The 13,642-nt window shown below is 46.2% G+C and overlaps 1 protein-coding gene across 1 annotated transcript in view; it reads right to left on the bottom strand.

Annotated features, from left to right (window-relative positions):
* Positions 1-5,681: 5,681 nt before the first annotated feature.
* Positions 5,682-13,642, bottom strand: part of LOC123078181 (glucosidase 2 subunit beta) — a 10,419-nt gene continuing 2,458 nt past the window's right edge. Inside the window, exons 6-16 of the mRNA XM_044500593.1 lie at positions 13,056-13,130; positions 12,895-12,966; positions 12,224-12,575; positions 12,013-12,117; positions 11,831-11,932; positions 7,595-7,652; positions 7,432-7,500; positions 6,480-6,567; positions 6,323-6,384; positions 6,175-6,226; positions 5,682-6,077 (exon numbers count right to left, since the gene is read on the bottom strand). Of these exons, the coding sequence (XP_044356528.1) occupies positions 6,018-6,077; positions 6,175-6,226; positions 6,323-6,384; positions 6,480-6,567; positions 7,432-7,500; positions 7,595-7,652; positions 11,831-11,932; positions 12,013-12,117; positions 12,224-12,575; positions 12,895-12,966; positions 13,056-13,130 (1,095 nt within the window). The 3' untranslated portion in view covers positions 5,682-6,017. The remainder of the gene's footprint in view (positions 6,078-6,174; positions 6,227-6,322; positions 6,385-6,479; positions 6,568-7,431; positions 7,501-7,594; positions 7,653-11,830; positions 11,933-12,012; positions 12,118-12,223; positions 12,576-12,894; positions 12,967-13,055; positions 13,131-13,642) is intronic.

Raw genomic sequence — 13,642 nt, forward strand, 5'->3', positions numbered from 1 at the left:
AAGTTTCCTAACCATAGACATGTGCTGTCATTTGATGAACATGATCACATCATTAGGAGAATGATGTGATGGAGAAGACCCATCCGTTAGCTTAGCATATTGATCATTCCGTTTTATTGTTATTGCTTTCTTCATGTCATATACATAGTCCTTCCACTATGAGATTATGCAAATCTCGGATACCGGAGGAATACCTTATGTGCTATCAAATATCACAACGTAACTGGGTGATTATAAAGATGCTCTATAGGTATCTCCGCAGGTGTTTGTTGGGTTGGCATAGATCGAGATTAGGATTTGTCACTCCGAGTATCGGAGAGGTGTCTTAGGGCCCTCTCGGTAATGCACATCATAAGAAGCCTTGCAAGCAAAGTGACTAATGAGTCAGTTACAAGATGATGTATTATGGAACGAGTAAAGAGACTTGCCGGTAACGAGATTGAACTAGGTATGTGGATACCGACGATCGAATCTCGGGCAAGTAACATACTGATGACAAAGGGAATAACGTATGTTGTCATAACGGTTCGACCGATAAAGATCTTCATAGAATATGTAGGAGCCAATATGAGCATCCAGGTTCCGCTATTGGTTATTGACCGGAGAGGTGTCTCGGTCATGTCTACATAGTTCTCGAACCCGTAGGGTCTGCACACTTAATGTTCGTTGACGATATAGTACTATATGAGTTATGTATGTTGGTGACCAAATGTTGTCCGGAGTCCCGGATGAGATCACGGACATGACGAGGAGCTCCGGAATGGTCAGGAGGTAAAGATTGATATATAGGATGATATGGTTCGGCCAAGGGGTAAAGCCCACGGGGCTTTAGGTCGGTGCAAAAGGAGTTTTGCGAAGGCCAGGGGGCAAACGCCGGAGACCCTGAAGTCTGGCCCTGGGCTAGACGCCGAGGCCCATGGCGTCTGGGCCAGACGCCAAGGACTATGGAGTCTGGTCCTGGATGTCCGAGAAGGACTCTTCCTTGCGGGCAAAACTGACTTTGAGGAGGCTTTTACTCCAAGTTGACCCCAGGGCTCAACATATAAATAGAGGGGCAGGGCTAGCACCTGGAACGCATCAAGATTCACCAAGTCGTGTGCCAGCAACCCCGTCCCCTGTAGTCTATCCTCTTTCATAGTTCCTGTAGTGCTTAGGCGAAGCCCTGCAGAGATTGTTCTTCACCAACACCGTCACCACGCCGTCGTGCTGCCGAAACTCATCTACTACTTCGCCCGTCTTGCTGGATCAAGAGGGCGAGGACGTCATTAGCTGAACGTGTGCTGAACGCGGAGGTGTCGTACGTTTGGTACTTGATCGGGACGGATCGTGAAGGTGTACGACTACATCAACCGCGTTGTCAAACGCTTCCGCTTACGGTCTACGAGGGTACATAGACACACTCTCCCCCTTGTTGCTATACATCTCCTAGATAGATCTTGCGTGAGCGTAGGATTTTTTTTTTGAAATTCCATGCTACGTTTCCCAACAATGTTGTGATCCTAGCGCCTTATGATGGGATCTCGAAACTATCTACTATCAAGTTGGAGACGATTGATATATGGGTTCAGATCCATGATGTCCCTGATTTGTATGCCCATCTTGTTGTTCCTCTTGCTGCTAAGGTGGGGGAGGTCCTGTTTGCTGAACCACCTAGTAATGATTTTGTTGGTAATTTTTACCGAGTTTGGGTTCGCATCGATGTGCATAAACCCCTGAAGAATGTTGTCTCTATGATCAGAGACGGGAAGAGGCAGATTTATAGGGTCAAATATGAGAATCTTCCCGATTGGTGCGCTGTTTGTGGAATGTTGGGACATCAGTTCAAGGAACATGGCAACGGAATTCATCCCCCTTCGGCGTTGGTTTTCAAGGAGCTTAGGGCGAGCTGGACTATGCCTACGGGACGAGGCCCTGGAGAGGGCCGTGGCCGCCGTGGAGGACGCAAAGGAGGAGGGGCGAGAGGACAGACAAGCAACGGCTATGAGGCGGCCAGAAACAATTTTTCTAGAGGAGGTCCAGCGACAGATGATGCGGAGGCTAATGAAGATCTGGCTGCGTATGCACAGGATGTTCAGATGGAGGAGCAAAACAGGAAGAGGATGGAGAGAGAGGTCATGTACAACAGAACCCGACTGCTATGGAGACAGGGGTAGCAAGCGAGAACCAATTGGCACTAGTACCAATAGGAAGCTCTATTGTGAGCCCCCCACCAAAGAGAGATCCAAAGAGAAGGAGGACAGACGAGGATGGTAAAGAGGGAGTTATCTCAGCAGTTAAATAATGGCGGGCTCCTTTGAGGAGCCCCACCGAGGCCAATGAGTGCCTTTTGCTGGAACTGTCGTGAAGCAGGCGAACCTGCGGCAGTTCGAGAGCTTCGCGAATTCGCGGGGAAGTTTGCCCCTGCCCTGATGTGCATCGTCGAAAACTCAGATTGAGGGCTCAAGGGTAGAAGCTCTAGCTAGTTCTATTGGTTATGATAATTCTTTTGCAATAGATAGTCAAGGTAGAAGTGGTGGTATTGGTATTTTCTGAAATAATGAAATAAATATTGAGATTCTTGGTTACTCTGTGTATCATATTGATGTTTCTATTGACGAGCAAGAGGAGGACAAGTGGAGATTTACATGTGTTTATGGAGAGGCACAAACCCACTTGTGTCACCAGACCTGGACGGTTTTGAAAAATATCAGCACTTTGAGTACTCTCCCTTAGTTGTGCATGGGGGACTTCAATGAGGTTTTACGTCCAAATGAACACGAGGGGGTTGGACAATGTAGTAATGCACAAATTCAAGCTTTTAGAGATACTACATACGTTTGCATGTTGATAGATTTGGGCTATAAAGGTCACTTTTGGACTTTTGAGAAGAAAGTTACTGGAGGTACTTATACTCGGTGCAGACTTGACATAGCTTTAGTAAACACGGACTGGATGGCAAAATTCCCGCTAGCTTCTATGACACATAAGATAGCAGCCACCTCGGACCACTCGGCGTTGTTACTGGATTTTGGCAGAAGGAAAGAGGACCACAAAAAGCGAGATTTCAAGTATGAAGTGATGTGGGAATCACATGAGGGTCTCCACGATATGTTAGTGGATGGATGGGATGCGGGAGCACCGTGCACTACAGTCCAGGAGATGTGCCAGAAACTTGTTAATCTGGCAAAGGGGTTGCAAAGATGGAGCAGCGACACTTTCGGAAGCGTGAGGAAGGAAATTAAACTGCTCAAAGGAAAACTCGCAGAGCTGCAAGGGGATCCGTCGCGTAGGGACCTTCCCACACAGAACTTAAGATCAACGAAAGATTGATTGAGATGTATCATCGAGAAGAGATTATGTGGCGTCAGCGAGCAAGAATTGAGTGGCTACCTGCAGGGGACAAGAACACCAGATTCTTCCATCTTCGCACTAGCTTGAGGAGGAAAAAGAATATGATAAAAGCGCTACAAAATTCTTTGGGGACGATTGTAGTTGATCCGGATGAGCTTAAAGCAATGGCGAATAATTGTTACCATACTTTGTATGCCTCGGAAGGGGTACAAGGAATGGAGGAAGTGCTAAACCACGTCCCAAGGAGGGTGGCTGATGAGATGAATACAGGTTAAATGCTGCTTACACTGTAGAAGAGGTCAAAAAAGCGATTTTTCAGATGTTTCCTACAAAGTCCCCGGGTCCGGACGGTTTCCCAGCTCATTTTTATCAACGGAATTGGGATATTTTTGGTGAAGATGTCACGCGTATTGTGCTAAGGATAGTTCGAGGGGAAGAAAGTCCGGAGGGAATCAATGACACGGTATTGGTACTAATACCAAAGGTACTAAATCCTTCTTTGCTATCTCAGTTCAGGTCTATTAGTCTCTACAACGTGCTTTATAAGATTGCTTCAAAGGTTGTGGCTAACAGACTTAAGGAGATATTGCCTGATATCATTTCTGAAGAACAATCTACTTTTGTGCCTGGGAGGTTAATTACAGATAATATAATTTGTGCTTACAAGTGTCTACACTTTATGAAAAGGACAAGATCAAAGTCTAATAGCTTTTGTGCACTAAAGCTCGATATGATGAAGGCTTACGATAGGTTGGAGTGGCCTTATTTGAATGGGATCATGACCAAGCTGGGTTTCTCCCAACAGTGGATCAACACAATTATGAACAATTTTAGTGTTGGTACACTTTGGCCTATTGGGCTGGATCCGCACTGCGGTACAGATTGAGAGTGCTCGCACAAAATCTCAACCTGGTATGGAAATGTGCCCAAGAACACAGCCGACACCTCATCGGACAAAACAAACACGTAAATCAATTCTTTTTCTTTTCTGCGGTAAAAACATAAAACATAAATTGTAACGTAAATCATTTTGTAAGGTCCAAAACTCTAAAGGACAACAAAAGGCAAAGATATTGCAATATCTGCAAAGCATGTAGGCAAGTGTGCTTTGAAATGTTTATATGATTCTTACAAGGTTATGTGTGAGTTGTTTGATTTGTACTTGTGATCTACAATTAAAATAATGCTGGCATCGAAAAATTGTGTTGACTCTCATCTCAAAAGTCCAGTTGTTAGAGGGTACTCCCTCCATCCCATAATATAAAAGCGTGTTTTACACTAGTGTAGTGTCAAAAACATTCTTGTATTATGGGACGGAGGAAGTATTTCCTTTTTGTCCAGCTATATAAGTCGTGCGAGTGATTCGTAGTACATCATAAATGTAAGTTGACTTTCTTCACCTTTCTTTTAATGTAAATTGACCTTTTTTAAATATAAACTGACCTATTGAAGTGATTAATTCAGGGTAGCTTATGTTACCGAAGTGTCTTGTTGATCTTTCAACTACACCCAAATGCGCCCTCTAAAATTAGACAGTAAGAGGCGAACCAGCCTTTAGTTGAATGGTTAGAATGAAAATCAGGGGCGAAGCTAGCATCGGATTACGTCTAGGGCTAAGCTAGTTTAAGTGATGCACTCTAGTGGTTTTGTATATTGTATACAAACGTATTGCAAAGGATATTGTTATTACGCCTAGGCCTATAGCTCCAATTGCCCTAGGTCTCCGCCACTAGGGACAGTAGCATCCTCCGCCCACTAAGGTTCAAGTCCAACATTTGACATTGATGCTCGCATTTTTCAAGATTTATAGGTCTTTTAATGATGTGTATTTAATGGAAGGAGACGTTCTCATCGATTACGAAAACGTCTATGACGACTTCATCAATCTCAAGATGATGTGTCGACTCAGTCTCTCAGAGATGCTTATATGGGTACTGTATGCGTTCATGCGTTCATAGGGGTGAGTGTATGTATGAGCGTCCGAGTCTGTACTGTGTCAAAAAAAACTAGACGGTAAGAGCACAATTTCTGTTCATTTTGGGCAAACGATATATATTTTTTTTCATATGATTGTGTCATCTTTCAATCTACGGAATCAGAATGCACCTATTGTACGATGTACGTCACTTGTTAGGTTTTGCCTTTAACTATCCATACTTGCCCTCAAAAGTTTTTCTCACTTGCCCGTCCGATTGGCAGATTAAATCCAACATTCGGTGTTTTATCTCACAAACTTCCTTTCTTTTTGGGGGAAAATGAGCAACGTGACAAGCTGTGAAGGTTACAAATTTCTAGCCACTCTTCTTAATTATTTTATGTGCAGGTATAGGTAAAAGTATTACTCCACACGATAAAAGTATTACTTCGTATAATTCAGAGACGCTGTGCATAACTGATAAGTTACAAACAGAAGGCTTGGTCTCTTTCAGATGACCTAGATAAACAATTTGAGGAAACGTCCGTCAAAGGAACTAAAAGAAAAAGATACCCAGTTGCAGCTACTAAAATCAGGATGATGTGAAAATTTCAACCATTCGACCACTTTGCTCAAAATTTTCCCTAGCCAGACTAACGCTGCTTTGGCGGCTACACTCACAGCTCCAGGCTTTTCTATCTATCCACCTCGGTAGCCGTTCTTTCTTATGGTTATGGTTGTAATAGTGGAGTCATTGTTTCCTCGTGACAGTTTAGAGCTCGTCGTGGCCGGACAGGTCTGAAGACGCAGCGTCGAGTTTCTGTTGCAGCTCCTGTTATAGATTGTTATATATATAAAGCAAAACTCCATTAGCTCCCAACCTCAATGCAAAGAAAGAAAACACATTCGTGATAGGGACAAGAAAGAACCTTCAGCTTCTCTTCAACACACATTGCAGGAGTTGACAGTACAGCGACATACCTGCGCCATCGGAACAGAGATAGAAATAATTAACATGATATAATGTGCATTTTGGTAAAAAGATCAAAGGTGTATCATGACAAAAAAACTACGCACTCGCATCTGCTGGGCTCATCGACACCGTTAAGCTCGTTGCTCAGCCCACATCTAAGCCTGACCTGCATAAAAGTTAAGCCGCACAGTTATATTTTAATACATGCAAATGGAAAGAGCTGTGCTTAAGGAGAATGCAGCCCTGAATAATAGCAAGTACCTTTAGGCTTCGGTCAGGGCCATTCCAGCATTTGTCTCCATTTGAAAAGTGCATCATCCTGCAGGATTCTTCAAATTTGTCCCAGCGCCTGACCAACAGAGAATTTCCATTTTCATTTACCGCACAAGATAACTAACTGCACTAGGAATGATAACATGGTGCAAATGCATGTTTGTGTGCTTCCATGCACAGAATAGGATGTTTAGGCTTGTGAACGTCATACACAAGAGAAAATAGAAACTATAATTTTCTTCCAATTAACTTTCAAGTAGCTCTAAGCTAGTTGGTAGCTAAACCAGCCAGGACTCTGCAGGCAATTCTCTAGAAAATGGTCCATGTTCAAAGATAAAATGGCAGTAAAGCAGAACAATGCTGATAGACACAGCACATTGAAAACAAAATTGCACTTCCCTAATCTATTCCCAAAATCGCATCCCTAAGAGAACATGAATGGAATTAGTCGTTTGAAAACATGGTAACGTAATATAACACAGAAAAAAGTTGCTTATATACACAAACCTACATAGTAAGAAAGCTATCCGGGTTGCCTATGTAGTGAATTGTAACTTCGACCATTACTTGTTCACACGCAAGTATCAACCCTAGAGCTTCATCCAGTTTACAAGATTAACAGCCAGGTTATAGCTCAACCTTTCAAGATTCTACGTTTATTTCGCAAGCTATTGTACTGAAAAACGTAATCACGGTAATGATGAAGAATGAACAAGATCTCAGCTCGTGCTCTCTAAAACACAGTTAATAATCTACACAATGCATTTTTCTAAATAGCATTACTCAGTGTTTTCCCGTATTGAATATGAATGTGAGAATTTCTACAACATATCAATATGATAGTGGTAGTGGACCAAACTAAATATGAAGTTTAATCAATGGATTACAGTAGGGAATAACAAAAAAAAAACTAAATCTGAAAGGAGTGCGAGAAACACACCCCAGGTTAGTGGAACTGTGTCCTTCAACCTGTGAAGCTTTCTTGTATGGACAGACCTTGTAAACATACCTGCCAATAGGGATCATGATTCAAAAATCAGTAAACCTAACCAAATATAAAATGAAAAAAAAAGGTTTGAATTTTTTGAGAGATGGATACATACTTGCCCTCCTTGCCCTCAAAGCACTGGTCATAAAAGTAATAAAACTCCTTCTCCTTACCTAACAAGAATGCATTTCAATCAGTTTCAATTTTCCACAAGTTTACCAAGGTAATGTATTAACTAGACTAACTAATCAGATGAGGTCAGCATCTAGAGTAGCAGGTAACATGTAATACAGAGCAATAATGTTCTAAAGAAATGAAGCCTCAAATAGTTGGAAATGTATTTAAGTACCACGGGCCGAAATGCAAACTATGTAGATTCGGCTAGAAATAAAACCAAAAAGATATATGAAAGAAACATACAACGGGGACGTTCTTTATCTATGGTTGGACTACACTATCCTGTAAATGACTCTCTAAGTTATTATTTGGCCATTTTACGGAACTTCAACAAATTTGCCGGTCAAAAATCAGTTTGGCTTCATGCCTGGGAGGTCGACCATGGAAGCCATTGTCTTGGTACGATGGTAGGAGCTAGGGCCCTACCGGGTCTAGGGCGTAGGTTGTAGGGGAAGGAGGGGGTTGGACGTGGCGAGGCTCGCGGTCGCCGGCGGCCAGGCACCGTCGTGCGAGAGAGAGGAGGAGGCGGCTAGGGTTAGGTCTCCCGGCTCCCTTCGGGAAGCCGAGCAAATAATGATTGCTTCTTGCTTGATTAGATTGATACATCTCCTCTCCTTATATAGAGAGGTTTACTTGACTCCTAAGCAAACGATCCTAATAACGATAAGATAATTGGGCTAAGCCCCTAATAATGATAAGATAACTTGGGCCACAACCCACTGGGCTAAACCCCTAATATGCCAGTCATAACACTTCTCCCCGCCTGCACAAACAGCTCGTCCTCGAGCTGTAAGGTGGGGAAGCGCTTGCTGAACTCCTCGAGGTGATCAACCAGCGTCAAACACCTTCGCGACAGCTGGGGCGGCCAAGTCGGCGGCGACGGCGTCCTCCGGAATGTAGTCTGCAACCTTCAGGTAGAAGAGTCGCGGGCAGGCGTGGCCGGGCGTGTAGGGCTCGTCGCAGTTGAAGCACAACCCTTGGCGGCGACGCTTGAGTAGCTAGGCCGAGGTGAGCCGGCGGAACGGGCGCGCCGCGGTCACGGCGAGGGGTGCCGCGGAAGCCTGAGCAGGCCGACCCTGCGCGGGATCTGGCCAGGATAGCGACCCAGCGGCCCGGGACGGTGATTCCTGCTGGACGGCCACCGCGCGGCGCTCGAACGCGCGGGCGTAGTACATGGCCGTCTGGAGATCCTGGGGTCCCCGAAGCTCCACGTCCACGCGGATGTGATCCGGAAGTCCACCGACAAAGAGGTCGGCCCGCTGCTGCACCGTCACGCCCGACGCGTGGCATGCCAGGGCTTGGAAACGGTCGGCGAAGTCCTGAACCGTGGAGGTGAAGGGAAGGCGGCCTAGCTCTGCCAGGCGGCTCCCGCGGATCGGTGGCCCAAAACGAAGGAGGCAGAGCTCGCGGAAGCGCTCCCAAGGGAGCATGCTGCCCTCGTCCTGCTCGAGGGCGCAGTACCAGGTCTGTGCTGCGCCGCAGAGGTGGTAAGAGGCGAGCCAGGTACGCTCCGAAGCGAGGGTGTGCTGCCCGCGAAAGAACTGGTCGCACTGGTTGAGCCAGTTGGGGGGGTCCTCCATGCCGTCATAAGTGGCGAAGTCAATTTTGGCGAACCGCGGCGGTGTCTGGGTCGGAGCGTCGTGTCTGACTGGCTCGGAGGTGCGGAGCAGCAAGGCGGGCGGCGCCTGGTCGGAGTACCCCGGGTAGGGGCCCGCGGAGCCGGATGGCCCGCCGAACTGCAGGGACGGAGTCGGCTGTTCCGGAGCCGTGGTGTAGACCGGTGGTGGCGAAGACCCGGCCGCCCAAGCTGGCAGTGGCGACGGGGAGGGCGAAAACCGGACTTGGTGTATCGGCAGGCCGGCCGGTGCGGACGACGGCAGTCCAGAGCTGAGCAGAGGTGGCGCCTGGAGCTGCAGCGGCTGTTGCGGAGAGTGGGCGGGCGCGGCGGTAGCCGCGGTAGCAGTCGGTGGCCACTGTGGCCAGAGGGGGGCCGCAGCTAGGGGCGGCTGCAGGTGCAGCAACGGCAGAGGCGGCCCACTGGGGTGCCCCGCCTGGAACGGCAGCATCGGTGGCCCGCCAATTGCAGGCGCGCCCTGAGACGGCCACGACAGCGCGGGGTGGCCGTAGGCGGCGGTAGTCGCAGCCGGCGGAGGTGCGTGTGGTCCGGCCAGGTACAGATGGAAGCCCTGGACGGCCGTCACGAGATCCCGCAAGATGCTGGTGACTTCTTCCGACGTGAAAACGGCGGGTGTCGGCGTAGCGGAGGTGACCGGGGCCGGCGGCATGGGAGGACCGGCGGTGGTGACGGGGACCGGGGCCGGCGGCGTTGGGGAACCGGCGGTGGTCATCGGTGCGGTGGTGATGATTGGCAGCGGCGGCGTTGGCGTTGACGAAGACATGATCGAGCCTGAGTCTCTGGATACCAAATTGGTAGGAGCTAGGGCCCTACCGGGTCTAGGGCGTAGGTTGTAGGGGAAGGAGGGGGGTGGACGTGGCGAGGCTCGCGGTCGCCGGCGGCCAGGCGCCGTCGTGCAAGAGAGAGGAGGAGGCGGCGCAAGGGCAGGAGGCGGCTAGGGTTAGGTCTCCCGGCTCCCTTCGGGAAGCCGAGCAAATAATGATTGCTTCTTGCTTGATTAGATTGATACATCTCCTCTCCTTATATAGAGAGGTTTACTTGACTCCTAAGCAAACGATCCTAATAACGATAAGATAATTGGGCTAATCCCCTAATAATGATAAGATAACTTGGGCCACAACCCACTGGGCTAAACCCCTAATATGCCGGTCATAACATACGACAACCGTCAACTCATGGAGAGATATAGGGAGCAAAAGAAGGACCTGCATATAGTGTTCATTGACTAGAAGAAGGCCTACGATAAGATACCGCGGAATGTCATGTGGTGGGCCTTGGAGAAATACAAAGTCCCAGCAAAGTACATTACCCTCATCAAGGACATGTAAGATAATGTAGTGACAAGTGTTCGAACAAGTGATGGCGACACTGATGACTTCCCGATTAAAATAGGACTGCACCAGGGGTCAGCTTTGAGCCCTTAACTTTTTGCTTTGGTGATGGATGAGGTCACAAGGGATATACAAGGAGATATCCCATGGTGTATGCTCTTTGCGGATGATGTGGTGCTAGTCGATGATAGTCGGATGGGGGTCAATAGGAAGTTAGAGCTATGGAGACAAACCTTGGAATCGAAAGGTTTTAAACTTAGTAGAACTAAAACCGAGTACATGAGGTGCGGTTTCAGTACTACTAGGCACGAGGAGGAGGTTATCCTTGATGGGCAGGTGGTGCCTCAGAAGGACACCTTTCGATATTTGGGGTTAATGTTGCAGAAGGATGGGGATATCGATGAAGATGTGAACCATCGAATCAAAGCCGGATGGATTAAGTGGCGCCAAGCTTCTAGCATTCTCTGTGACAAGAGAGTGCCACAAAAGCTAAAAGTCAAGTTCTATAGGACGGCGGTTCGACCCGCAATGTTGTATGGCGCTAAGTGTTGGCCGACTAAAAGGCGACATGTTCAACAGTTAGGTGTGAGGAGATGCGCATGTTGAGATGGATGTGTGGCCACACAAGGAAGGACCTAGTCCGTAATGATGATATACGAGATAGAGTTGGGGTAGCACCAATTGAAGAGAAGCTTGTCCAATATCGTCTGAGATGGTTTGGGCATATTCAACATAGGCCTCCAGAAGCGCCAGTGCATGGCGGACGGCTAAAGCGTGCTGATAATGTCAAGAGAGGTCGGGGTAGAACGAACTTGACATGGGAGGAATCCGTAAAGAGAGATCTGAGGGACTGGTCACTGGAGTACCACCAGAGAACTAGACATGGACAGGGGTGCATGGAAGCTTGCTATCCATGTGCCAGAACCATGAGTTGGTTGCGAGATCTTATGGGTTTCACCTCTAGCCTACCCCAACTTGTTTGGGACTAAAGGCTTTGCTGTTGCTGTTTTTTTTTTGTAGTGTATTCTTGCTCAGGAACCATGTTAGCACAGTTCTCATTACCATTTACTGGATGGCTTAAGAAGTAGTTTCATCAACGGAAAGCACAACATTTGATAAAAAAATCCCTAACAAAACTAATAGCTGCAAAATATACAAGTGGGTGATGCACTCAACCAACGAGGAGACAAAGTTTCAATTAACTTACCAAAGTCTTGCTTTAGCTTATCTGTCAGAGAGGTTATCCTAGATTGAATTTTGGACAGCTTTGAGCTAGCATCATCATACTCCTTCCGAACATGAGCAGCCTCTAAAATCATAAATGTGTAAGCGTTAGCACATACTCATATAAATCATGAAGAATCAACAAAAGTAGTATGTACGACTGACCTGATAAATCAACAGGGGTCCTGAAAAAGTTGAATTTCTGTAAAACATTCTGTACAGTTTGCTGAATCTTGTCCAGCCATGATGCTTGTCCTGAGGCAGTTAAATCTGAAGGAACAAATCAAATAAAAAATAAATAAGCACATACAATAGGATAATCGGTAACCACATACAGTAGGACAGGAATTATTGTTGTCATATAAACACACTATACCTGAATGGTCATCACCTTTCCGGTCGTCATCAGATTTATAGGACACATCAGGTTCTTCATGATCATCAACATATTCATCATCTGATACATTAGACAACTCTTCGTCTTCAAATTTGTGCCTATCATCCTCAATTTCTGAATGATAGCCAGCATAATTTTCTTCTACGGGTTCTGGTATATCATGCTCATCTTCAAATGCTTCTTCTGCAGGTTCTGGAAGATCCAGCTCATCCTCATGGCCCTTTTTATCGCTTTTACCAACATCATCTACATTTTCTCCAGTCCAGCGAGAAGCTACCAGACGACCCAATTCCGCCTTTGACAAACCTTCAGAGTTGACAGAAGTATGGTCCTGCAAGACATACAACAATGCTTCATAACTTGAAATTGGAACTGCATTCCCAAGAGATCAACAAAAATTGTACAATATATTCTGGGTATCATAATAATTGTATAAGTAATAAAAATATAACGTCCACACCAAAATTTGACCATCCTTAACCGAATATAATGGGAGATAAGGACAACGACAATGTGAAAAGACAAGCAAGTGCAGTTTTGGATATAGCTTATTAGTTACGGGACATCAGAAATCTAGACAAGACATCACAATAGCAAATATTAAACAAGTTCAGTGACATGAGTCAGCTGCAAAGCAGTTACTACACCACCTGCTCTTCGGTAGGTACTGCAGATGTCTCCACCGGTGGTTCGTCATGTCCAGTCCCAGCTTTAATGTCAGGCTGACATGGAAAAACAGCATATATACACTCAAATTTGATATTGAAACAAACTAGCATATCAATTTTCTAGTACCAAAAGTTAACTATACCACTTCAACAGATGCCTCGCCTTCTGGTGAGTGATTGTCATGGTCCGTGATATCTCCATCATGATGTTCAACTACCTATGTTAAACAGTAGTAACAAAATAACATAAATATATTTTTATAGCAGTGAACTAACAAGGTGCATAATGAGTACCTATATGGCTATATCTTGTACGTTAGTACTTAGGAGTGAGGACTTCACTAATTTGCCAATGGTTGTCATTTCTATGTTAGTCATATGGTCTTTCTTGGTGCGTAACGAGTACCTATATGGCTATACCTTGTACGTGAGGAGTGAGGACTTCACTAATTTGCCAATGGTTGACATTTCTATGTTAGTCATATGGGCTTTCTTAGTTAACCGTGGCAATTATTATGAAGCTGTCAATTAGGTTTTGTGTAAGCAAAGCAGTTGCTGAAGCATCAAAGGGCTCCGAATTGTGATAGGCTCATAGCAGTAGCTCACCTCACCTACCTCGCAATGCTTTTCGCCTTGAGGCCATGGCGTCCCCACGGCGCAATTCAGGAATCGGCAGGAGGCGGGGCAAGAGCCATGAATTGCTTGGCGGGAAAGAGAACTATGGCATGAG

This window comes from Triticum aestivum, chromosome 3D (assembly GCF_018294505.1).
Source record: "Triticum aestivum cultivar Chinese Spring chromosome 3D, IWGSC CS RefSeq v2.1, whole genome shotgun sequence".
In the NCBI taxonomy this organism is placed as follows: domain Eukaryota; kingdom Viridiplantae; phylum Streptophyta; class Magnoliopsida; order Poales; family Poaceae; genus Triticum; species Triticum aestivum.